This window comes from Poecilia reticulata, chromosome 19 (assembly GCF_904066995.2).
Source record: "Poecilia reticulata chromosome 19, P_reticulata-male-v2, whole genome shotgun sequence".
Classification (NCBI taxonomy): domain Eukaryota; kingdom Metazoa; phylum Chordata; class Actinopteri; order Cyprinodontiformes; family Poeciliidae; genus Poecilia; species Poecilia reticulata.
In genome coordinates, this window is record NC_088848.1 from 9,820,726 (window position 1) to 9,844,600 (window position 23,875).

The 23,875-nt window shown below is 37.6% G+C and overlaps 2 protein-coding genes and 1 long non-coding RNA gene across 7 annotated transcripts in view; 2 read left to right on the forward strand and 1 right to left on the reverse strand.

The window, feature by feature from the left end:
* ldb3b (LIM domain binding 3b) overlaps window positions 1–8,518 on the forward strand; it is a 20,663-nt gene extending 12,145 nt beyond the window's left edge. Inside the window, exons 4-9 of one of the 2 annotated variants that reach the window (XM_008437061.3) lie at window positions 1,119–1,141; window positions 3,004–3,201; window positions 5,104–5,127; window positions 6,611–6,780; window positions 6,875–6,911; window positions 7,922–8,518. In XM_008437061.3, coding sequence (XP_008435283.1) covers window positions 1,119–1,141; window positions 3,004–3,201; window positions 5,104–5,127; window positions 6,611–6,780; window positions 6,875–6,911; window positions 7,922–8,018 — 549 coding nt within the window. In that variant the 3' untranslated portion in view covers window positions 8,019–8,518. The remainder of the gene's footprint in view (window positions 1–1,118; window positions 1,142–3,003; window positions 3,202–5,103; window positions 5,128–6,610; window positions 6,781–6,874; window positions 6,912–7,921) is intronic. The other variant, XM_008437062.3, reaches the window with a different exon arrangement.
* LOC145549143 (uncharacterized) overlaps window positions 1–15,952 on the reverse strand; it is a 20,878-nt gene extending 4,926 nt beyond the window's left edge. Inside the window, exons 1-2 of the long non-coding RNA XR_014085114.1 lie at window positions 15,831–15,952; window positions 12,590–12,856 (exon numbers count right to left, since the gene is read on the reverse strand). This is a non-coding gene — a long non-coding RNA (uncharacterized LOC145549143). The remainder of the gene's footprint in view (window positions 1–12,589; window positions 12,857–15,830) is intronic.
* On the forward strand, window positions 9,720–23,188 carry sncgb (synuclein, gamma b (breast cancer-specific protein 1)). Of its 4 annotated transcripts, none has more exons than XM_008437058.3 (6): window positions 9,720–10,128; window positions 14,717–14,758; window positions 15,855–15,973; window positions 17,991–18,008; window positions 18,930–18,971; window positions 21,069–23,188. In XM_008437058.3, exons 1-6 carry the CDS (start codon window positions 10,008–10,010, stop codon window positions 21,075–21,077), a joined length of 351 nt encoding a protein of 116 aa, XP_008435280.2. In that variant the 5' UTR covers window positions 9,720–10,007; the 3' UTR covers window positions 21,078–23,188. The 4 variants fall into 4 exon arrangements, with proteins under 4 accessions (XP_008435280.2, XP_008435279.2, XP_008435282.2 ...); XM_008437057.3 differs by having other exon boundaries at window positions 9,723–10,128; window positions 15,855–15,982; XM_008437060.3 differs by lacking the exon at window positions 17,991–18,008 and having other exon boundaries at window positions 9,724–10,128.
* Window positions 23,189–23,875: the final 687 nt, after the last annotated feature.

Here is a 23,875-nt window from a genome sequence, read left to right on the forward strand (position 1 = left end):
CTAAACAAATAACCCACAAAATTATTTAAGTCTTCGAGCTGCGATGTAAGACGCTGGTTCTGCTCTCGCTGTTGAACCGCTGCTCCGCGCTACAGGTGGTAATATTTCACAGACAGAGCGCCGCTTCTGCTCCACCTGGTAGTGACTCTCACACCGAACCTCTGTTTAAAGTTGCAGCATCTAACCTAAAAAAAATACATTTTACATACGTATTAAACTTTCGCTGGCCTAACATGAGACAGATAATCTCTGAAAAAGTAATCGATCTCCTCCCTGTTCTGCATAATTACTCCGCTCAGTCAGAAACAGCCACTCAGAACTAGCAGTAATCAGCTAGCCGCCATGCTATCAAGAAGTTTTCATTCAGTAACTCAGGATTGTTTATTGTTTGTTTATTGTTTATTCACTGATCCTGTATTTGCCTTTGAATGTTAAGTTTTATACTTGAATTCTTTGGTAATGTTGAGAAGTTTTATTTTGACTCTTTGCATTATTTTCAGAGCCTTCATATGTTTTCAGTCTGTTAAAGATAGTATTACGATAGCAGTACAATTTGCACAAGGCCTGTTTTGTTTTGTTCTTGGAAAAAGTTATTAAAAAGAAGTTTTTGTCTAAATTAAGGTGAATTTAAGGTTCCTTTTTCCATATAATAGAAAGTAGTTCTTATGATTAAAAAAACAATAATTATGTGATCAGTATCGGTGATCGGCCCTCATGGGGAATCGGAATCGGCAGGAAAAAACCTGATCGGCATATCTCTAAGATAAACCCTTTGTGTCTCTTTGTAGAGGCACAGAGCATCTGCAGAATTAATTTACAGTTCTGACATAAATGGATCTGGTACTTTGTGCTACGTTTGTGTATATTTATGTCTGTTCTGTGCTAAATGTGTCCTGCATCATGTGACTGAAACACTTCTGTTCTTGTCAGTCATTCCTGATGATAAAATAGGAGCAGAGAAACATCACACTGATGATAAATGGCTGCTATTCTGACCTGAACCTGGGATTACTGGAGAACATTGTTGAATGCAAACATAATGTGATATTATTACCGTTATTGACTTTAACTTTCTCCTTTTTGTTTCTGTGTCTGTACGTTGCTCTGATGTGTTTCAGGTCATTGCCAACACAGCTGCAAAGTGAGTATCCAAGTAATTTTTTAATAAAAGATACAGTTGGTGTGGAAACATTAGTCTGCAGAAGAGTTTTATAATAAGAACATCTCAATAAGTTACAAAATAATTGAAAAAGTCAAGTTTGTGTTAAGTGGATTCTTTACACGTATTCTGAGTATTTATTTTTGTTAATTTTTGTTTTGCTAGCAAGTCCTGAAAGGGTTTATACAGCTCCACTGATTGGAGTCTCTAACACTGGCACTTTTTGAAACCAGGTAGCAATCAAACTTTCTAGGAACCCCTTCTGCACAGGTGTAGCTACATTTACTCTGTTATATTGAACTTTTTTGGGGGAAAAAAAAGTATCAGTATGTTTTACTTTTACCTGAGTAATTTTACGATGAAGTATCGCTACTCTTACTTGTATAAAATTTCTGGATACTCTACAAACTGTGAGCAACTTCACTGAATGAAAGCAAGCAAAAATTTACCAGACACAGACTTACTCCTGCAGTTTTTGTTAGTTTCATAAAGTACTGTTTTCCAAATCAAGAATCTAATTGGGAACAATATTTTGTAATTATTTTATTCATATGAATTAATTTCATTTTGGTCTTTAAAATACCAAAATCTCCATATAATTTATATTTTGCTCCATCTGATTATGTAATTTTTAGATATTAAATAATTTTGATCACTTACTCAGTTCTTGAATATTCTTTTTACCAAATACTTTTTAGCTCTTACTTGAGTAATTTTATGTACTTTTACTTCAGTAAAGGAAGAAAAACAACAATCATAACGGACTAGAATGAGGATTAGATTGTTAATATGCTGCTCCGGTCGATAACAACTTCATAATCATATGCTATGTTCCACCGTTAGCATCCATGTTTACTTCCCTCTTCTTCCTCACATTGTGTCTTTAGGAAACCTTCAAAACAAAAACGGAAAATTTCAGATGCATCTTACTTTTGACAAAGTGAAAGAATTACACATAAATAATAGTCTTCACCACATGTGTGAACTTTGCTGGTGAATGTTATAACACGTAATATAAGTTTTATAATATATGTTAACATTGTTTCATTTCTAATGTAGGCTCTTGTGTCAGATAATCTAAGTCAATGTTAGAGAATGATTAATTTTTTTTTAGATTTACGGAATCTCAGTTAGCCTTCATAGCGGGACTGAACCCGTATTATACCAAGTACTATAGGTAATATTAGCTGGTATTTCGCCGCTGGACATAAATACAGTAAAGTAATATTCTAATCACAAAATATACCCGATAATATGTCCATCTTACTTGTTAAATGTTGTCTGTGGAGCCCTCACATCAATAGTCCATCGATCCTAACAACAATATCCTTCAGTGCTGAGGCATCTTCTGTTGTTTTGGCTGAGCAAAGTAGGAGGGCCGACCGCTCCAAGATGGCCGCTGTATTTCCTGCGCTGGAGCAACCAATGCGGGGTCTACTCTTATATTATGTCTATGACACTCCCTATGTGTGGCATTATTGCGCCCTCTACTGTGCATGCTGGACACTTTCACGTCGTTTGCAGCTCACGCTGGAGTACACATACAAGTGGAATATGTATTTGGAAGTGTGAACGGAAAAACAAATCCGATTTGACAAAAAAAAATCGGATTTGGATCACTTCAGGCTGCAATGTGAATGTAGCTTAAGAATAAAAACAGTGAACACGAGCGTGTCTGTTGTGAAATCAAACTACTGGACCTGAGACAAACATGGAAGGGGTTACGCATGTTTGGGGTTGATGACCTCTGTGGTCAGATCATGACCAGTGACCTCGCGTGTCTTGAATTTCTGCCTCTGACCCGGATCCGTTTCCTGTTCCCACACTTCCCTGTGACCTAACAGCGTGGAGTACACCCCCAGCTTCAACCCCATCGCTTTGAAAGACTCTGCCTTGTCCACTCACAAACCCATCGAAGTTAGGGGCCCGGGCGGAAAGGCCACTATCGTTCACGCCCAGTACAACACACCAATCAGCATGTACTCGCAGGACGCCATCATGGACGCCATTGCAGGACAGTCGCAGGCCAAAGGACACGACAGGTGAGTCCGGAAACCAGAATAAATTCAGTGTTTCACCTCCCATCCTCAATTGATAATTTGATATTTTCATCACTTCCAGTCATTTCATCCAAATTAATGGAGGAGAAAAATCATATTTTAACACTTAAACACAGTTGCATAATTTCATTGTAGTCAACAATTTTATTCCTAGCTAGATTTAATAGATTTAAACAAACCAAATCAGGAAAGTCTCAGCCAGAAGAGGAAGCACTCTAATGTTAAACACAGTGTATTAATGTATAGATATTCTTATAAATAACTAATTAAATGTTGAAAAACAATCAAAGCATTCTGTTTTGTTGACTGCATTTGATTGTTGTTAAAGGGTGAACTGGCCCTTTAAGCCTAGCAGAGGAGCTTTTGAGCCCATAATATGCTCACATGAAGGTTTTAAGAGGCATTAAGATGAATAAGTTTATATACTATAATGTTATAAACTTTATAGTATATAAAGCATCTTTATCTTCATGTGATAAAGATGTTTTCAGATTCCAGGAACCTTTTATTAGTTCCTGTAACTATTAGGCACAGTTATCTTTCTATTGTTTATACACTACAGGAACTAAAGTTTATCTGATTTGTTCATATATATTTATTTATTTATTTATTGTTTCATCAGAACCTTTCAGGACTAAAATTACCGTTTATACATGCTGTCTTGGCTTCTGAATCTTTGAAGACGTGAAGTGGGTTCTCTGATTGATTAGTTTAAGTCAAGTTTTTTGTTTTCTGAGGTGTGTATCGTTTTTGAGAATAAGTTAATGTTTAAAACTTCCTGATTGTTGAGTTACATTTGACAGGCACTGTGCCGTTACCTAGCAACCCCAGCCCAGTCCATCACCTAGCAACATAAGCAAAGCTCTAGCACATTTGGTCAGCCGGTTTTACTACTGTATGTCGTGTACAATGGCTGCTGGAAAAGACAAGTGCTATGTTGTTGATTTGTTATCCAGAAACCACTTGCTGCCTTCTTGTGGGTTGTGCAGGAGGCTCCACTTCTGCTTTTCAAAGATGTACAGTTGTATTATTACGTGGCTGTTTGCAGCCGTTTTCATGTGTGAGTGTAAATGTTGAGTGGGGGTCGTGGCCGGCAGCAGATTATTTGGATTTAAAGTGACAAGATGCCATATAACATTCTGAAAGAAGCTAAAAAAAATAGGCTGAACTGACTAGACTGAAAAGTCATTATCTAAGAATGATTTTGTGCCAAAAATTAATAAACATGTTTTGTATAGACCAGTGTTTCTCAACCCTGGTCCTCACCGCCCCCCTGCTCTGCATGTTTTAGATGTGCCTGTATTCCAGAACAACTGATTCAAATGATTGCATGAAAATCAAGTACTGCAGAATCACCCAGAGATACAATTCAGGTGTGTGGCAGAAGGGAAACACCTAAAACATGCAGGACAGGGGGGCGGTGAGGACCAGGGTTGAGAAACACTGGTATAGACGAAGAATAATAGGTTCCCAAGTAAGAATAATAGGTTACCTTTCCAAAAGAACAGTCTTAAAAAACCCAAAATTACAACATTATGAGTTAAAGGGAGATGCTGACAAATAAAAAAACATAAAATGACACGTTAGGCACTCAGATGATAAATATGTGAGCTCTATAAACTTAGAGATATTTTGCATGTATAACAATTACGTTTGAAAAGCCGTGGCGGTGCAATATTGCCTCTTAAAGCCTACGCTGCTGCAAATAGTATGCCAACAGTAGATTGTTTGGCTTTTCTTTTCTGGCTAGCCAGTGTCTGTGCCCTGTACTCCTCTGTTCCTTTCACCCACTCTCCTCTGCTCATTCCATCCTACAAACCAACCCCACCTGTGATCTGTCCTCCACCCATTCCTCCCCATCCTCCCTTCCTGATCGTGACCCAGCGAGGAGGCCGGCTCTCCTTTGGCGTGAGTACAGCGGCGTCGCCTTTCCATTCTCCTCAGACTCATGCCTTCTTTGTGCCCTAACAGCTTGTGCATTGCTCCAGATGCTTCACTTCTATATAAATATGTGCATTTATTTGGTGATAATGGGTTGTGCATCAAACCGTCTAACTGTGACTCTTTCATGAACTCGTTAATGTTGAGAAGTACTTCCAGGTACTTCGGACAAAGTGTGAGACTGCAGCTTGGGTTGAAGATGTCTAGCTTTACGTAATCTGGAATCTGTGATTTCATCCGAAAAGATGACAAAAACTGAAACTCACTTCCCTAACCCTCTGAGGAATGCAGTCATGTTGCCTTAAAGTTCCCTTACTGCAGGATCTCCACATCTATCTATTAATAATAGAGGAGTAATTATGTATTTTTATGTCCACAAATTAAATGAAGTCGTGGTTTAGAAAATGTATTGTCCCTTAATAGCATTTCAGTGACGGTTGAGTTTGTTTTTGTGGTGCAACAGAGTTTTTAGAAAGAATGAATGAGACACAGAATGAAATAATCCAGACTTTAGTCTTAAAACAAATTTTCAAAGTAAAACTTATGACAGTGAATTTAAAAATCGTTAAACATGTTTGACCTCACATCTTAGAAATACACCAAATCAAAACTATAATAGACTATGTGGCATATATTTTCAGGACATCTAAAGATAATGTTTCAGATCATTTCTGTAGTTTAAATTTACACTTTTACTGCTTATAACTAGGAATAAGAAACTAAATGCTACTACATAAAAAGTCAATTATAAGACAACTTATTTCATAATCATGGTTTTAAAAGTTAAAATTATAACCAATTATCTGTGCCATCATTCCAGCTTGAAAATATATATATATATTTTAAGTGGGTGAAATGGGCTTCCATAATATTTAATATTTTCTTTAAATTGCTAATTTTTTGCTCCCGTTGAACTTTCTTTGTGTCTTATAATTACAAGTTCAAAAGTCAGAATTATAACTTTAAAAGTTTGAATCTTGAATTTATAGGTCAAAAAATAAATATAAATTGTGTCATTTCTATTTTAAGTGGCTGACATATTCAAATATCCAAAGGTTTCTACGTGATTGATAATTTTTCAGTTTAATTTAAATTATAGCTCAGTTTCTCAAAATTATGATTTTGATTTTATCAAAATTCTAAATTAGGACTTTTAATGTTAAAAAAATATGACTTATGAAATGCAACATTTAGCACATTTAAATTTTACTTTGTAAAAATTATATTTTAAATCACATTTTAAAACAAAAATATATATTGTTAGCGGTATAAATTGTTTTTATTGGATCTGTTACAGGTGTAAAATAGCTCATTAGTGCCTCCTAGTGGCGGTAGTTAACGTGTACATCAAGAAGGAGGGACCAATTCTTCAATTCAAATAAGAGAGAAATTATAAACGTGGGAATAAAATGTTTCCATTTGTGGCCTGAGTTTCCTCTCCGCTCTGCAGTGGAGTTCTCCCGATCAAGGAGCCTGTGGTGGACTGTGCATCTCCCGTGTACCAAGCCGTGATCCGGGCACCGGACACAAACCAGGACATGTCTGAGTGGGCTCGCCGTGCCGCCAACCTGCAGTCGAAAAGCTTCAGGATCCTGGCTCACATCACTGGCACTGAATACCGTCAGTACCAGGCTCACCAAACGATTCCTCTGCCCTCTTTTTGTACGCTCCAATTTGATTTTTCTGATTATTTCTGCACTTTTTGTCTTCACAGTGCAAGATCCAGATGAGGAGGCACTGCAGAAATCAAGGTAAAGGTTAATCTACTTTTCTGGGAAACAAAAGTTTTTGGGTTTTCTTTAGATTTTTATCGCAAAAATAAAAATAAGGGTCCTGGGGTAATCCAGTCAAAACACATTCAACATGAACAACTGTTATGTGATAGCAAATGAAAATAAAAATAAATACAAAATGGAGGATATAAATCAAAACAAATAAATTGCATGAGAATGAGAAATACTCTACAAAAGGATATTATTATCCTTACAGAAAAACATATAATACAATATTAGGGTAAGAAGAATCATCCATCAATCAAAATTGTTGTTTCCCTTCTTAAAGCTGTTTGAAATTCATTCTTATGATGGATCTCCAATACATTGTTATAGGACATATTGATTTGATTTAATGTTAGATGGTGAATTTCTCAGATATGTGCGATTTTACAATGTTTCTGCCCTCAGTATTGTTAAATTTCTGCTAACTTTCCATTACGCTGTGGGTTACTTCCACACAGTATCTCAATGCAATTCAGGGACGCAGTATGAATTTAACACAGCAGGGTTTCCCTCAATGTATTATAAGCCTGGTGGGCCACCAGGCTTTACTTGTGCCCCCACCAGGCTTAGCATTGTTAATTCATCTTAGTTTTTTAATTATTACCTTTTTTAAAACTTAAGTTGGTGTTTAGGTATTAATCTTCTAGTCTTTCAAAATTCACAACTATCAAGTAATATTTTCAAATTTTCTGTTAACTTTAAAACATTTTTTACTCAAAAACATGGGGGCCTTCCGGCTGGATGGGCTTAGCAAGTTTTCTGGGGTAAACCCTGCACAGGATCAGTTTTCTAGACATTTATAACTTGATTCTGAGAAATACTTTTAGAAAACATCCTCCAAACACCACCGCGCTTTGTTTTTCGGGTTGAATGCGTTTTCAAAGGCAGCGTTAGAGCAGAACCTTGCAGTTTCTCAGAGAATAACGCTAACGTAAGCTGCTTTTCCTGATGTGACCGCCTTGTCCTGTCGCCCTCGCCTACAGAGAGCGATTCGAGTCAGAGGTCAAAGGGCCGCGCTTTGCCAAGTTGAAGAACTGGCACCACGGATTGTCTGCACAGATCCTCAACGTCCAGGAATAAAGAGAAGGAAATTCAAAGAGAGGGAAGAGTCGCAGAAGAAAGGAGGACATATAAACACGGGAAGAGAGAACAGGAAGTATGAGAGAAAATGAACAAGAGGAGAAAAGCTAGCTATAGCTGTTGCCTAGATTAGTAGAAAGTGTATTAATGTTAGTATGAGAATGCTATGTGTTTATAAGTTAAAGTGTCAAATATATCTGTCTCCTATTTAGATCTGCTCTCATGATAGGTTCTTTCTTTTTTCATGTCCTGATTGTTGGGGAAGATGTACAAAACAAAACAAATATTGAAGTGAAACTGCAGAAATGTTTCCTTTTTCTTTTTTGCTGCTGGAGATAAATTGCAGATGTATGAATTAAAAAAAACAAACTATATGAGCACGTTTGTCAGATGTGGCAGCAAGAGGAATACACAGTTTATCTATATGCACAAGTACAGTATGTAAAAATGCACTCAGAAATGTACTGATATCAATGTGAATAAATGTTTTATTAAATCTACAGATGGTGCCGTGTTTTGAAATGACGTGAGGAAATAAAGAAAATGAGATTAATAATAATTTGATAGTTATTTTTATATGCATCTGTCATCTGTGGTTAAAATAATAATAATGCAACGGATATTAAATAAAAAATGTATACATAAATAATATAGCTTATACATCTCAGGTTTTCAGTGAGTTTTCGCCACTGAAAAGATGGAAGAATTAAGACAACATGACACAAATCAGGTCTCCATTAAAAACTTGTAAAATTACAAAATCACCATTCCCTATGTGAATCGTGGTGGCAGCATCATGCTGTGGGGACACTTCTCTTCACTCAGCTGGAAACAGACCAGTTAAAGGTTTTCAGACTGGGACTGATTACAGCGTGAAAATGAACCAAAATATGAAAACAGAGTTTAAATGGAAAGGTTTTAATCAGAGGTGACCAAAGTGTGGCGCAGGGGCCATTTGTGGCCCCCCAGGATGAAATCTGGCGATTTGTAGCTGCAACTGCAGCGAAAGGTGGCGCTGTAACATCCTCCACACCACACTTTTCAGATTTTAATTTGCAAGTTTAAAAACTCTTCCATCGTTTTCTTTCACGATTACACTCTACTTTAAAAACATAAATGTGTGTTATTAAGTGACCTAATGAGAAAATGTTTAGGGGGTCTGAATAGTTTTGCAGGGTCTGCTTAAAGCTGAAGTCAAATAAAGTTTCTTGAGCGCTGCCAAAATTAACGATGTTAATCGGGTGTAAACTCCCTGAGCAGAAAACACTCTGGGAGACGAGCTGCTTGTTTTTATCACTAAATCTGATGACACAAAACCTGATCCGTCGCTGCATCAGTGTCTGCAATGCTGCCGAGTCAGCAGATGAAGCAGGAGGAAGAGGAGGTGGAAGGTGGCTGTGACTCACTCAGGTGGGGATGACGAAGCACTTTTCGATCTCCTCACAACAACAAAATGGCCGTGGGGGCTCGTCATCTTCGCATTAATTAGAGGTAACTTGTTGCAGTGAAGCTGGAAAGCTGATGTGGAAGAGGAGGAAATGACATCACACGTCGGGATTACATGACAAAATGTCAGCTGGTTGGCTGGTTATATAACATGGGTTTGCATCCAGACCAGAGTCGGTCTGAAAGAGGCGGTTAGAGGCGGGGATGCTGCATGGGGGGCGGGGGGGGGGGAATTGCTGCAGCATCCAGCCATCTCTCTTCCTCCTCCTCCTCCTCTACCTCCTCTCTCCATCTCGTCGGTATCTGCTCTCTCCTCCTCCCGTCTCTCCTTCAGTCTGCGCGCTGTGGTCCTGCTGTGCACCGCGATCAGCGCTCTGCCAACCAGAGGAGGAGCCAAAACAGGCACGCGCACTCTCAGACATCCCACATCATCATCATCACCGCCACCATCATCATCATCATCATCATCTCTGCTGCACGCTCACTGTCAGCACCAGCCAGGCCTGTTCAGAGCAGGGGAGCCCAGCCGATCCGTCGCCCACAATGGATGTACTGATGAAAGGGTTCTCCATGGCCAAGGAGGGGGTGGTGGCCGCTGCAGAGAAGACCAAAGCAGGGATGGAGGAGGCAGCAGCCAAGACTAAAGAAGGGGTGATGTATGTAGGTATGTAGCCTGAAACAGAAGAGGAGAGGAAGATGCTTTGGATGATGTGTAATAATTTATTTTGGTTTTCTAATCTGGGTGGAAACAAGCGAGAGAAACACAGGGAGGAGGAGGGAGAGGTGAGCGCTAGCGGGATGCCGCTGCAGGACTGCTGCAGGACTCAGGGTGTGGGGCTGGAAGAGGTGATGATGACAGATGTGATGATGAATCAGACGGGGTAAAGAAGTTGCATCTGGACGGGAAGAGGTGGAAATCTGGAGTCTGATGGGGCAGAAATTAAAACAATTTAATTTGAGGGAAAGAAAAGGGGGGACACTGCGGAGTCCCGGGACGGCGCTGCAGGCTTTCGTAGCACGAAATCGAGATCGATCGAGTGAAACAGGCGGCAGTGGGATGATAAATGCTGAATGTCGCTTCATGAAACCGTTTTTAAACATTTTTAATCAATTTCCACCCCCCCTCTTGCTGCTGTTTGCTGCGATTTTAATTTTAGCTCCAGCAGAGACTGCGTCACATCTCAAGGTTACCACCTGAGAGGAGGAGGGGGGCAGATAAGGAAGAGGGGTGATAAAGCAGGAGCTGGGAGAGTGGGTCTCAGTTGTTGGCCGCAGTCTGTCCCTTCCGCATCGCCTCTGACGTCAGGTTGCTGCTGCAAAGTCTTAATGGTGGCGTCTGAAAGCAGGAGTCAATGTCAGGAGGTGAAAGAAAAAGAAGAGCGGCTATGACTCTGCGTTGTTTGTTATTTGTCTGAAAAATCATCCCTTAAAAGACAAGAACGGGATGCTGCAGATACTAGCGAAGAAAAAATAAACATGGATCTGAGCAGGGGGGAAAAAGAGAGAGGAAAGATGAGGTCGCTGAAGTGAGGAGGACCGATGGCTCTGATGAAGATGACAGTATCCGCCTGCAGTCGAGTGCACATGCATTAGCCTAAAAATAGACAGCAGCACAAGCAGCAGAGGTTGTTCATCTGGGTTATGTGGCTCTCTACCCAGAGCGGCACAGCCTTGAGGGCAGCTGAGAGCATCTGCTGTGATTTTTTTTTGCAGTGTAAGTTCTGTAGCATCTCGTCACACTTTAGGATTTCTGCCTTTTGTTTTCAGTTTTATAGCAATCCGTATACTTCTGTGTCAGGTTACTGAAACCGAGAGTGAAACTGACAACATGACCAACTTTCTCTTTGAGTGATTTAGCTAATAAATCACTCCAAGCAATCTTCAGAAGAGGAAAAGGTGGAGTATTAAAATTTCGATTCTTAAATCGGGTCTGTGAATTTCACACTTTTGATCCCAGTAAACATTTACTATTCACAGCATATTTCAAAGATGTCAGGACTTCATGTATTAAAAATATGTTTTATTTTCTCAATTTTAGATAATTGTTTTTCAGTTGGGGAAACAGTTACAGCAGGTTAAAGACATATGAATCTACAGCTTTGCTTGATAAAGTCGCAGGTTTTGATTTTTCTTTTTTAAGGAACTGGAACAGCATTTGATCATCTTCAGCTCAAAATCTTTAAATAATATTATAGGGAGTTCAAACCTGAGCGAGATATTAAATATTTTAATAATTTAAATTAGATTTTATTGTTAGTGCTTTTATTATCATTTTTACTTTAAGACTTGCATGCAAAGTGCATTACAACTTAACGCTATTATTATGATGATTACTAAAGATTAATCTCCACCGAACATGACACTGTTTGAGATTTACTCTATTGATTTGATTTGTGAAAACATAAAAATGCATTTTAACATTTTTAAAGAAGAAAACTGCAAGAGCAGCCATTGGTTAACAAGGTCTGCATGCAGGACAAGTTTCTGTTACAGTAAAGCATCCAAGTGTTAAGTTTGTTTATTTGATTTGATTTTTGTTCTTATTGTCAATAGAAATACGCCTGAAAAGTTCAAAAATAACCTCCAGAAGATATTAAAGTCTCAATCTGTCTGTATTGCACTTCATTAGAAATTAGGGATTTTTATACGTTGGTGTTCTCTCACAGGCTACGTTATTCGTTTTATTTTTCTAATAATCATGTTTTAGTCGCTACAGAGCAAATCCTCTGCTGGAGAGAAATGATTAGAGCTCCATATTTGCATGTTTGATATTAAAATTTCATAAAAATATTCCCTCTAATCCAAGCAATCTTCATTTATTCAGGCAAGATTTAGATTGGGATTATCATTTATGGTCGGGATTATTTCTTGCTCTGATCAGTCGTGTCCTGCGCGTCACCTTCTCCTGACGTTCAGTTGTTTATAATTTAAAAGCTCTGAACATTCGTGCAGCTTGTTCTGCAGCGCGGGGACAGACAGTGCCACTCCTGGGGCTCCTTCGGTTAAACTGAGCGAAAAGTGTCTGTTTCACTGCAGTGTGTGTGTGTGTGTGTGTGTGTGTGTGTGTGTGTGCGTGTGTGGTGTCCTGCAGTACTGCTCCGTACTCAGGCACGTGGATGGCGTACCTTGGAGAGCGTGCAGGGCGAGGAGCAGGCGGGGGAGGGGGGACGTGGTGTGGATGCATGAGGCTGCAAATCGCAGTTTCTGCATCTGTTCCGACAATCCACAGAGAGAGGCGGCTCGGGTTGATGCTACCGACGATATTCTGCAGAGTTTTCTCTTCGTCTCGCTTGTTTCAGCGTAGATATTTTCCCCCCATCCATCCAACATTTCTGCAGATTATATAACTGGAGTTTTAATCTGTCCAGGATCATGCTGCAGAGAGCACAGCGCTGGGGAGAGGAGGGCGGGGCGAGTTTCAATTGTTTGGGCATTTATTAGGAGAACCGAGCTTTTCAAAGGTGCAAAATATAAAAGAATAACTAATAACGAACAGCAAATTGCAGAACAAAAAGAGGCGAGGAGAAGAAAATATTCAGAATGTTGAGCAAACACAATCAGTCACATTACAGCCAAACCTCACTGTATTTTATTGTAAAAGCACAAAATCTACCAAGTTTTGTCCAGTTTTTAGTGTTTAGTCTAGTTTTGTCTTGATGTAAAACAAAACTAACTTACCAGTAACGTTTCAGGAAGCTGTAGGAGGTTGTTTTAAGTAAATAATCCATTAATATTGATGAGACAGCCATATTATTTTATGTAAAACAAGAGATTTTCCCACATTATCAGTGAAATTATCTGCCTGTGGAACTGGAACTTTTTTTTATATCAATATTTAGAAATTATTGACTTAAAACAAGCTTATATGCATCTCTGAAAACAATTAAGAGACCACTTTAAATGATCAGTTTCTCTGATTTTACTTTCTATAGGTTATATGTTTGAGTAAAATGAACATAGTTCTTTTATTCTATGAATTACTGACAACAAGCCTCCGAAAATCCAAGCAAAAATGTTGTATTGATTTGCAGAAAATGAGAAAAGACGCAGAGCTTTCGGACCTCAAATAATGCAAAGAAAACAAGTTTATATCCATTTAGAAACAACAATACTAATGTTTTAACTCAGGAAGAGTTCAGGAATCATTATTTGGTGGAATAATATTAATGAGTGCAGTGGGCTCTTCATTTTTTTTGCAGAGCTGTATTTTTGTTGAAAACTTATTTTTGTTTTTTATTTCAAGAGTACTAAGATATTTACACAAGAAACTCGACCAAAAATAGTAAGATTTTGTGTTTTTGTAATGAATCCAGTAGAAAAAATAAAAGGTTTTTAAATTATTTAAAGATAAAACTCAAAAGTTTGGCATGCTTTTGCATCCAGAGCTTGTGTCCTTTTTGGGTGTTTGATTATTTTAAATGTATAAATCATCATTAGAAATTCAAGTTTATTGATGCTTGATAGGATGTACTTCCATTATCATACCATCATTATAATGTTACTTGAAAATTGTAATATTATTGTTTAGCGCAATAAATTGTTATTGTTATTGTGACACAGCAGACATGGAAGAAGACGCTCTGGTCAGATGACACTAAATATTAACTTTCTGATCTAACAGCTAAATATTATGTGTGGTGGAAAATTAAAGCGCACCAGTCTGAATAAACCATCTGCTTTATGATACACGGAGGTAGCAGAATCATGCTGTGGAGATGTGTTTCTTCACTAGGGGCAGGAAAGAGAGTCGGAGTGGATGTTAAGACAGATGACGCTAAATATGGAAAAATCCTGAAAGAAAAACCGTTTTAAAAATTAAGTTCACATCCACCGAATTTCAATTTAATGCAAGAAAAATGTGCAAAGCTGTTAGAGGAAAAACCCCAAAAGACGTTCAGCTGAACCAACAGGGGAAGGTGGTCATACAAAATACTCTTTACAACGGCTGAATACGTAATATGCACACCACACTTTTCAGATTATTTTGGTAAACAATATTGAAAATTAATAAATCATATAATCATTAAAATACTCCACAATTAACGGCTCTAATGTGGCGAAATGTGTAAAGGTTGAAATATTTTTGCAAAGCATCATGTTTTCACTTCATTTTTCCCTTGTTTTCAAATAAAGATGAAAACTGTTTGTTACAAAATAGAAATTGGAAAACAAAATTCCTCAGTAGAAAAATAGAAAACTGTGAAATATGTCAGTTGTGAAAGAACGCATTTTTTGTTTTCCTTGGTCTGCAGGAAGCAAGACAAAGGAAGGAGTTGTGTCATCAGTAAACACAGGTAAGAAAAGCTTCATTTGGTAACAAATAAAAATGCACTGACTGATTTCCAGTTTAAAAATCACGAAATAAATTAATTAAATGCAGCAAACATTGACGATGAAAGAAAAAAAAATTCTAGTTTGACAGAAGAAATGGATATAAAAACGATAGCATTGAAATTGTATCCCTATTTGTCGCTAAGATTCATTATACTTTTAATATATTAAAAACAGAAGTCCTGTTTAAAAGCACAACAAACAGCATTTAATCTACTCAGCTGATTATACTCAAGGCTGATTATTGGAAACGATCAGTGGGTCAGTGACACAAACTTAAAATTAAAACTGAAGTTCCCATTCTTGAGACGTTCTAAGAGTGTTTTCTGTCGCGTTTACACAAAGAAATGTTTTATAAAATGAAAAAAAAAAGCCTCAATGGCTCCATATTTCACAGATAATCAGACTATAATCCAGATGAAGACGTCTCACTGTGAAGAACAGATGGTGTCGCCATCACTCAGTAAATGAGGATTAGCAGCTATTTCATCCATTAAATTTTAAATTGTTGAAATGATCTGAAAGATTTAACTGAATTAATAATCTAAATCAGAGCCTGACTTGTTTTAAATATGGAATAAAGAATGAGGATTGCAACTCATTACTTTTTTATATGACCGATTTGTTTGTATACCATTTCATTTCAAATATTGCTATAAATAGATTAAAGTATTCAACATAAATCTTGCAGCTCTTCTTAGATTGTCAACATTCAAATTACATCCATGGATGCAGGTAGCTAGAAAAGCTTCCGGTTCACTGAACATCTGATCCGCTCTCCAGGAGAACCGAGACATTTTGTTTATTTGTTTATCTTTTTTTGCAAAGATGGCGGGCTCTTAAACACTCAAAAACTGCTCTTTGGATTGTAAAGGTTAACAATGACCCCTGCACTGCGGCTGTGAATGCTATCCTACTATTGAGAAGCACAATAAAACCCCAACCTAGCAAGAAAAATGCTAGCTTGCGTTTAAAATGTGTACTAAAAGTGTCTGTGTGGGCATTAGTTGGTCAATATTTATGTGTCCCACTCACCTCTGTCGTTTCTCTCCGTGTCAGTGGCCAACAGGACCGTGGACCAGGCCAACATCGTGGGAGACACGGCGGTCGCCGGAGCCAACGAGGTGTCACAGGGGACCATCGAGGGCGTGGAGAACGTCGCTGCGTCAACCGGGATGGTCAGTCAGGTCGGTTACCATGGTGACGCCTTAGAGGCCATCCATCATGGAGTTGCTGTACAGCGACAGCAGCCTCTCTTTATGCAATGAGTCGATCAAACTGAAGAATATTAACTGCTGTTTGGTTTGTAGCCAGTAGATGGAGCTATTTACATCATTGTAACGCTGCGACACTGGAAATGTAGCGTGTATTACATAACTCTACTTAAATCGATTTCAAAACGTGGTCTTGAATTTTTTTTATTTTTATTAAAAAAAAAAAAAAAAAAGACTTGTTCTGATCTAAATTCCTCCGGATTTTATAGCAGTTTATTTTTTCCAACTGTAAATCAGAATCCATCGTAAACATAAAAACGTCACGGATTTTTTTTTCACTTCAAAAGGTGAAACCCAGATGTTACTTTTACAAGAAGTGCAATATATTTCAAGTGTTTATTTGGGCTAATTTAAAAGATTATGTCCAAAAATGTAATTAATATTACATAAGACCAATTCGAAAAGTTCTTTGTAATGCAAAATGTTAAGTTATGGTCCACACAATTATGCTGAATGTTACTGACTTTACAGTCGTCCAGTGGAGAGTTACTGGAGGCAGAGGTCTGGATCCTAGCGCGTTTAAGGAAAGTTAAGTGGAAGGAAAATTTTGCAGCAGGGACACAAACTTTTGGAACTTACTTACTGAAATGAAAAATGTTTTTCAGTAATAATTATTGTGATTAGACGAGTATCAGAGTCTAGTGATTTTTCCTTCTCCAGTTTTCATTCCTTTAGATTTATCGTTCATGTGCATTATTGCACAATGCACACATTGCCTTATAGGAGTAATTTTGTATTTCTGAATACAAATCTGTGCTGTTATTTACTCCTGACATCTGTTCACCCTTTCTCTGGCTTTTATGTTAACTTTTCTGACAGACGTTAAATGTTCTCACATTTAACTCTTGTTGTGACTTTTGAGCTTGAATGCAAGAAGTTGTTTTATTTTATTTTATTGTGGTGTAAATGTCTCCTGTCTTGTGTGTTGTTGTTGTTGTTGTTGTTGTTGTTGTTGTTGTTGTTGCTGTTGTACTTCAGGTCAATTCGCCCCTTTATCATTTCTTCCCACCTACATTCATAATGTACACACAAATAAAAAGGCCATTTAGTATCAGACTTATTTGGTTCTGAACTATTGAAATGAATTGAATGAATTTTAATAACCCAAATATACTATAAGTAGAGGATTTTAGTTATTCTTTATTTTACCCGGAATAATCTCAATAAGATCTAAAATGTCTTATTGGCCAAAACAGCAACATAATCGTTCCACTTTGAAAACACAAGTTGAAATATGGATTAATTGGATTAATAGCAAGATTAGAGCTTTATAAGCTCCAAAAATAAGAACTAAAACCAGAATTATTTACAAATCATATTCCTGCAGATACACTGAGCCTAATATTTTCAACCAGGAATTAGGTGTTTAAACTGTCTCTGTAGTCATTTGTTGATTAAAGAGACACATTTATAAATCTTTTTCTCACACTAAGAAAGTTTGTTTCTGAAGTTAAAAACTACATTTCTTTTTAGCAAAATCCAAAATATTTGTAGGCAGATATTTGCCTAATCAAAGGCAAAAGATGAAACACAAAATCCACATAAAAGTGAAACAGTCTGTAACATTTTAACACAATTTACTTAAATAATAAATAATAAAGGAGCCAAATATGAACCCCTGACGGACACCTTTCTGAATTAGCAAGGATCAGGAGGACACATAAAAACTGTAACAGTTTGTGTTTTTCCAAACATTTTAGGATCTTTTGAAAACATTCTAGTATCTACCAGTTTACAGTGTTACACAAAATAATCAGTGGATTCTTTTCATACCTGAAATTCGGCGAATAAAAAGATGAACATTCAAAATGGTGAAAGGGCGAAATGACCAGAATTTGTTGTTGTGTTGTTGTTGTTGTTGTTCTCATTGTTTGTTTTTCCTTTTTATGCTGTTTGTTTCTCATCTGTGTTTCTCTGATAGGAGGAGCCCATATATGAGGTACCTACTGGACAGCAACATGGGGGTTTTAGCTCTACCTGGTTTGGGTTTGGGTAATGAGGAGGCGACGCCTCGCATGCTAACTGATAGCTGCTGGTCTAATTCATTAATTTAAATGTAAGGTTTATTGCAGCAGGTGAGCATCAGGTGGGATGGTTGGAAAGCTGCTGGTCACGTTACGGCATTTTGAGTTTAAAACAACAAATAATGTAAAAAATAAAATAACAGTAAAGCCTTTTGAAGGTTTGAAAGCATATTGATGCTCTTATTTTGTAAGGATTACAAAATATTCAGATTAATTGGAAGCAAATTACAAAGAAAAGAGGGAAAAGTTTTACATTTTATTTTTTTTAAAGTGCCTTATTCAAACCCCATGAACTCTGCTTACGGTTCTAAAAGATTACTGACCTTTTGGCTATAGAGAAATATACGCCACACTTTTTAGATTCGTTTTTTAAATAGGGGAAAATGCATAAATGCTTTCACAAAATATTATATTCTGCTTCTTTCACCTTCTTTTCTGCTGCTCACTTTGGTGTAAGGAAACATTTTACTAAATTATACTAAATATTTTCATTTCTGATCATTATTTCTCCTCCAGCTTACCAGATCAGGTAGTTAACGACGCATAAAGTATTTCTTGATAATTTTTATCCCCCTTTCAACATTTGGCTTGCAAATAAAAAAACTATAACAAACTAACAGCCTAAAAATCCCTCAGCATGTTGATTTATTCCTCCCAGCATGTTTTCCATTCAAACCTGGTTGTAAAACGACATCTTAGTGAAATCAAAACTTAAACATTTGTTGATGCTGAGATCCTCGCACTGTCACTATCTCATTGTGACAGACAGTAATAATCAACTCCAAAGGTTTTTTTAAAATGTCTTTGAACCATTGTTGCTGTTTTCTCCTCTGCAGGGAGAGTATGGAGGAATGGAGCAAGGAGGAGAAGGAGGAGAGGTAAGAAAACAAACCATCAAACGATGAGCAACGCTTCAGCCTCACCAGGAAGCCAGAGTTAATTCATTTACATATAACATGATAAATTATTTGGTTGGTTATTGTAAGGTCCAGTTTATAGAATAGAATAGAATAGAATAGAATAGAATAGAATAGAATAGTCCTGCATTAAATGGGGAAATTCACTTGTTACAGCAGCAGAGTAACAACGTATCCCCCATTTAATATAAAAATATGTAAAATAAAAATAACTGCATATTAATAAAGTGCCTGCGGATAAAATAAGATCAAAATTAAACAAAAACTTTAAAATCTGGGGGATTTTTAAATCCAGAATAAATAAAAATCTCCCAAATATTCAGGTTTTGATTTAATTTTTCTGAAGTTACTTTATTAATTAGAGATGTGAATCTTTCAGTATCTAGCGATTCCATTACAATTTTTACTGTATGTCACAATTCAATTCAGAAACAATTTCCGATTCAAAAACTGCTTTTGAGAAATTCTATACAAGAAAATTCCTTCAATTTATATTTCAACATAAGTATGTTTGAGCATCAAATTCTGCAACTTAAATTACCAGCATTAGGTTAGTTTAGCTGCATGGCTTCCTCTTAAATACAAATATATCAGATAATTATTTGAAACATTTACAGTGGGTGAGACACAATATATGCTCGCAAATAGGAGAGACAAAGACGTATTTTAAAGCATTTTAATCGATTCTGCATCTCTAATATTAATATCAGTTGTTTAATTAAACACCTGAACTGACTACAGCAGGTCGTTTTTCTCTGTGCGGTCATCAAAGAGTCACCAATTGGACTGATCAATGAAGATCACGGAGAATTGTAGTTCCAGGAGGTTTAAAGCAATTTTAAAAATACTGCAGATTCTCAGTTTCTTGGTTTTATATCTTTGTGTAAGTATAAGATAAACAACTTGATGAAGAAGACAAAACCAGTCAAATGAAAGGAAATCCAGCTGCAGGCTTGTGCCATGAACTGGAAATATCTGAAACGCTGATATGACTGAACAGTAGAACCGGTTTTACACTGCAATTTAAAAAAAAAAAAAAACTGCCCAAAGGTCAACAACTTTATGATGAACATAGAATAGCCAGATGCTTTCTTGGAAAAAGTTTTATTTCTGATTGAGACAAACAATTTTGAATAATTAAAAGAAGTTTGTTTGGAGGAAATGTTTTGACCAACGTGACAAAAAGTTTGGACACCCCTGGTCCAAGCAAGATCTCTCTCTTTTTCTGTGCTCCTTCTGTAATATTTAAAGAATTTACTGACTTATTGATAGAGATATACAAGTTGCACAGCTTTTTATATGTATTTCACATATTTTTCCCATCTGTATCATCAACTGTGGAAGTTTTTCTTAGGACAAAAATTGAGAGAACTGAGAAGAAAGCGAGGATCACTGCAAAAACACAATCTTACAAAGCATTTTAAGTCTAGTGGAAATATACTTGAAATAAGAAAACTAACTTACAAGTAACTTTTCAACAGTTGTAGAAACTTGTTTTAAGTGAATATTTCCTTGATATTGATGAAAAAGGGCTGGTTTCATTGGCATATTATGGGGAAATTGTTTTATTATGAGTACATTTATCTGGAATTAGCACTTTTTAATCAATATTAAGGAATTTTTTACTTAAAACGAATTTCTATAACTGCCAAAAAGTTACTTGTAAGTTAGTTTTGTGTTTTTTCAAGTGTAATAAGATATTTGCACTAGAAACACATTCTTTAAATTAGACAAATTTTTGTTAAATGTTTGTGCAGCAGCATTTTTTGTTTTTGCTGCTGTAATTTAAAGATATTAAGAAATGTTTGCAGAGGTCATGAAAGGTCACCCAACCGCCCCACATTGTGCAAATCAAAATTGGTGGCAAACTTTTGTTTGTGCTGCTTTGGCTTTGAAGATATGAATGAAAGTTTAAAGGTCAACAGGTCAACCAGCCCCCTCCCTTTTCCTAAATCAGGACGACCTTTGTTTAAAAAAAAGTGTTTAGGTTTCAAACACTGTTATTACTTTATTTCTTGCAGTCATGTGATGCTCTAAATCCGTTGTTGTCATTTCTAGGGGTACTAATCTCCTTCCGGACCCTCCAGCTGCCCCTCGCCTTCCTCGCCTCGCCGTACCCGACTCCAGATGTTCAGCATATTTTTTTGTGACTTTTCGGAACCAAAATCAGAACAGACTCTTCCAGACGCCGCACCTCGGCTTTCCCCTCACCGTCTAACCCCCCTGCAGCCCGTAGCGCCCCCTCTGCTTCCCCGGCCTCACCTGTGTGTTCGTGTAGATAAACCCTCCCTCCCCCCCCCCGGCTCCCGTGTCGCTGCCACCCGACTGAGAAATTTCAAAATTCTCCCAAACACAAAAAAGACACACCTCGAGAAGGTGCCCGCATGACACACGCACATACAGAACATACCATAAATACCAGCAGACCACACACAGGGCAAACAAGTAGCTGTAGGAGATTACAACAGAGAAACCTGTCTTAATAGAAGAAAAAGAAGTCATTGTGAAACCGAAGGAGCTGCATGAGAGGTTGTGCGTGTGCTGCAGGCCGTGTGTCCGTGTTCAAGCTTGTGTGCATGTGTTTTCAGCAGGGATCCACGCATTAAAGGCCCGTGCTTCAGTTTGTGGCAGTAGGATGCATGAGCTGACGTTCCCCGTGGTGTTTTCTCTCTCTATAGGGCGGCTGTTATGTGTTGCAAAAACGCCGGCTTCGTGCGTGTGTGTTCGCTTCAGCATTTAGAAACAGGGTTAGCGCAGTAGAAGTGGTGAGCAAGTGCAACGTGACGTTATGCATGAGCGTTTTCAGATGTCTGTACATGCCGTGATGTGTTTGTGTCCGCAAAGTCGGGGTAGGAGGAAAGAGCGTTCAACAATCAGTTATTGCTCGTTTGGCTGGATTTGGGTGAAGAGGAAGAGTCCCTACAGTTCGTACCAACAACAACCGGACAATCTCTGTCTCACCTTTAATGCGAAAATGAAAACCAGCACGTGAGAAACAATTACCGCCTGAACACTGTAACTGATTTAAAGTTTCCGCTTCCCTCTTGAAGCAGTTTCACACTTTGAAACGTGACCAGAACAGCCCAAATATTGACCCAAATGGAGGTTCAGGTCAGCAAGTCGAGTGGTTGTTCTGACTGCAACGTAAAGGCAATAATAGCTGCTTCCAATGAACTGAAGAAGCCTTTTGGATGAGGGGTGAGAAATTCTTAAAAAACATAAGAAGTTCAGTTGCCTTTTGATTGAACACTTACAAATTTGCACCAGTGATGAACAATTGGATTTTAAATTCTCTGCATCAAAAGCAACAAGAAGTAAAAACAAAAACTATCACTGAATCAGGTTGTAGCTTAAATGTGTCCTATGATGTTTCTGTAAAATCAAATTATTTCAAAGCTAAAACAAATCAACGACAGTTATATTAGTAGCATGATGGCTGGTTTTTAGTGTTAATCTCCTTTTACAGACAAATTAAATTTTTGTCGGGATATTTTGGGGTCGGTGTTAAAATCCCTTTGGCAGAAGAAGGAAAAAATGCTCACTTCTAGACATAGATGTGCTTGTTTCAACAGAAAATACTTTACGGAAAATGCTAAAAATTAAAGAAAAAAAAGGAATATTCATCTTTTCCCCTCGTGTGCGAGTCGAGCTTTGGGAAATCGGTTTGCATGCAATTACGGGAAACATCCAGTTGAGTTTCTGGGTTCATCTAAACCACAGATATACCAGTAAGTCCAGTTTGATGAAGAGGAGAGGAATGAAGGCGTTACGTTTTGTTTTTAGCTAAGCTCTGTGTGGTTATCTACGCTGAACGTGTTCCCTCTCTGCTGTCTGGGCCGGTCGGATAGTTCCTTCCCCTGCCGCCGAGCATCACGCCATCAGCCATCGCTTTAAGAGTGTGTGTACGTGTGTTCAAGTAGAGGAGGTTAAGCCAGAAGAGTGTGTGCATTTTTTTTTTTTTTTTACTTTGAGGTCAACTGAAACAGACGACTGCATGTTGCCTTACAGAACGACACACCCATGAAAACGCACAGACACTTCAGAGAAAAACACAAACCAACACGACACACACAATTAACCTGAGTCACGCACTGTGTTTAAGTTGATATCACATTAAATTCGCTGATTTTATAAACCGTAAATGTGAAAATAAAAAAGGTTTTGTTGAAATCCAACAATGGTGTCGATGTTATTTGTTGTGGAGGAATAATAGTCAACAGACTTGAAGTACATTTAATTTGGAGCTGCAAGCAGAAATGCAGCAAACTGGTAACTCTGGAGTAACCGCTTCCTGTAAAGGGAAAAGCATGTCATTTCAAGTGGAGCCGTGTGGAAAGCTTATGTGTAATCAGTATCTTACACAATGCCTAAAACTGTCAATGGGAATCAAAGGCAACATCATTGGATACACTTGGTTTCACAAATCAAACAGCTTTAGTGTCTCAGAAAAGGTAACCAATTAAATGGATTCTGTGAGGGAAACTCATTTCTCGCACCAAAATCAGATTTATCTTTGTAATTTACTCAGAAAAATCCCAATTTTTGAATCTTTATAACTGGAAAATTAAGAAAAGTGTATAAATATCAAATATTTTTTCCAGACTTGGACATTTTCTTTGGGGGTTTTTCTACATTTGAGATAAAACTGGTTTTCTGACCAATTACAGATCTTTAAAGTCTGACCTGCTGATTCTGATTTTTGTCGATTTGTCTGAAATGTTGCTAAACACAGCAAGTCACAGTTGGCAACAGAGGGGTTACTAACTGTGAATGTGCCAACATGACCTGGTGCGTTTGTTGGTCAAAATCTCTCACAGTAGAACAAGAGGACAACGATTAATAAGATCGACTTCAGATGCAAGTAT

Bases quoted from the DNA above. Each gene is read 5' to 3' on its own strand.
- sncgb (XM_008437057.3), top strand. From the start codon at position 10,008: ATGGATGTACTGATGAAAGGGTTCTCCATGGCCAAGGAGGGGGTGGTG. The intron at 10,129-14,716 runs GTATGTAGCCTG...CTTGGTCTGCAG, and splicing joins AGAAGGGGTGATGTATGTAG to GAAGCAAGACAAAGGAAGGA. The intron at 14,759-15,854 runs GTAAGAAAAGCT...TCTCCGTGTCAG, and splicing joins TGTGTCATCAGTAAACACAG to TGGCCAACAGGACCGTGGAC.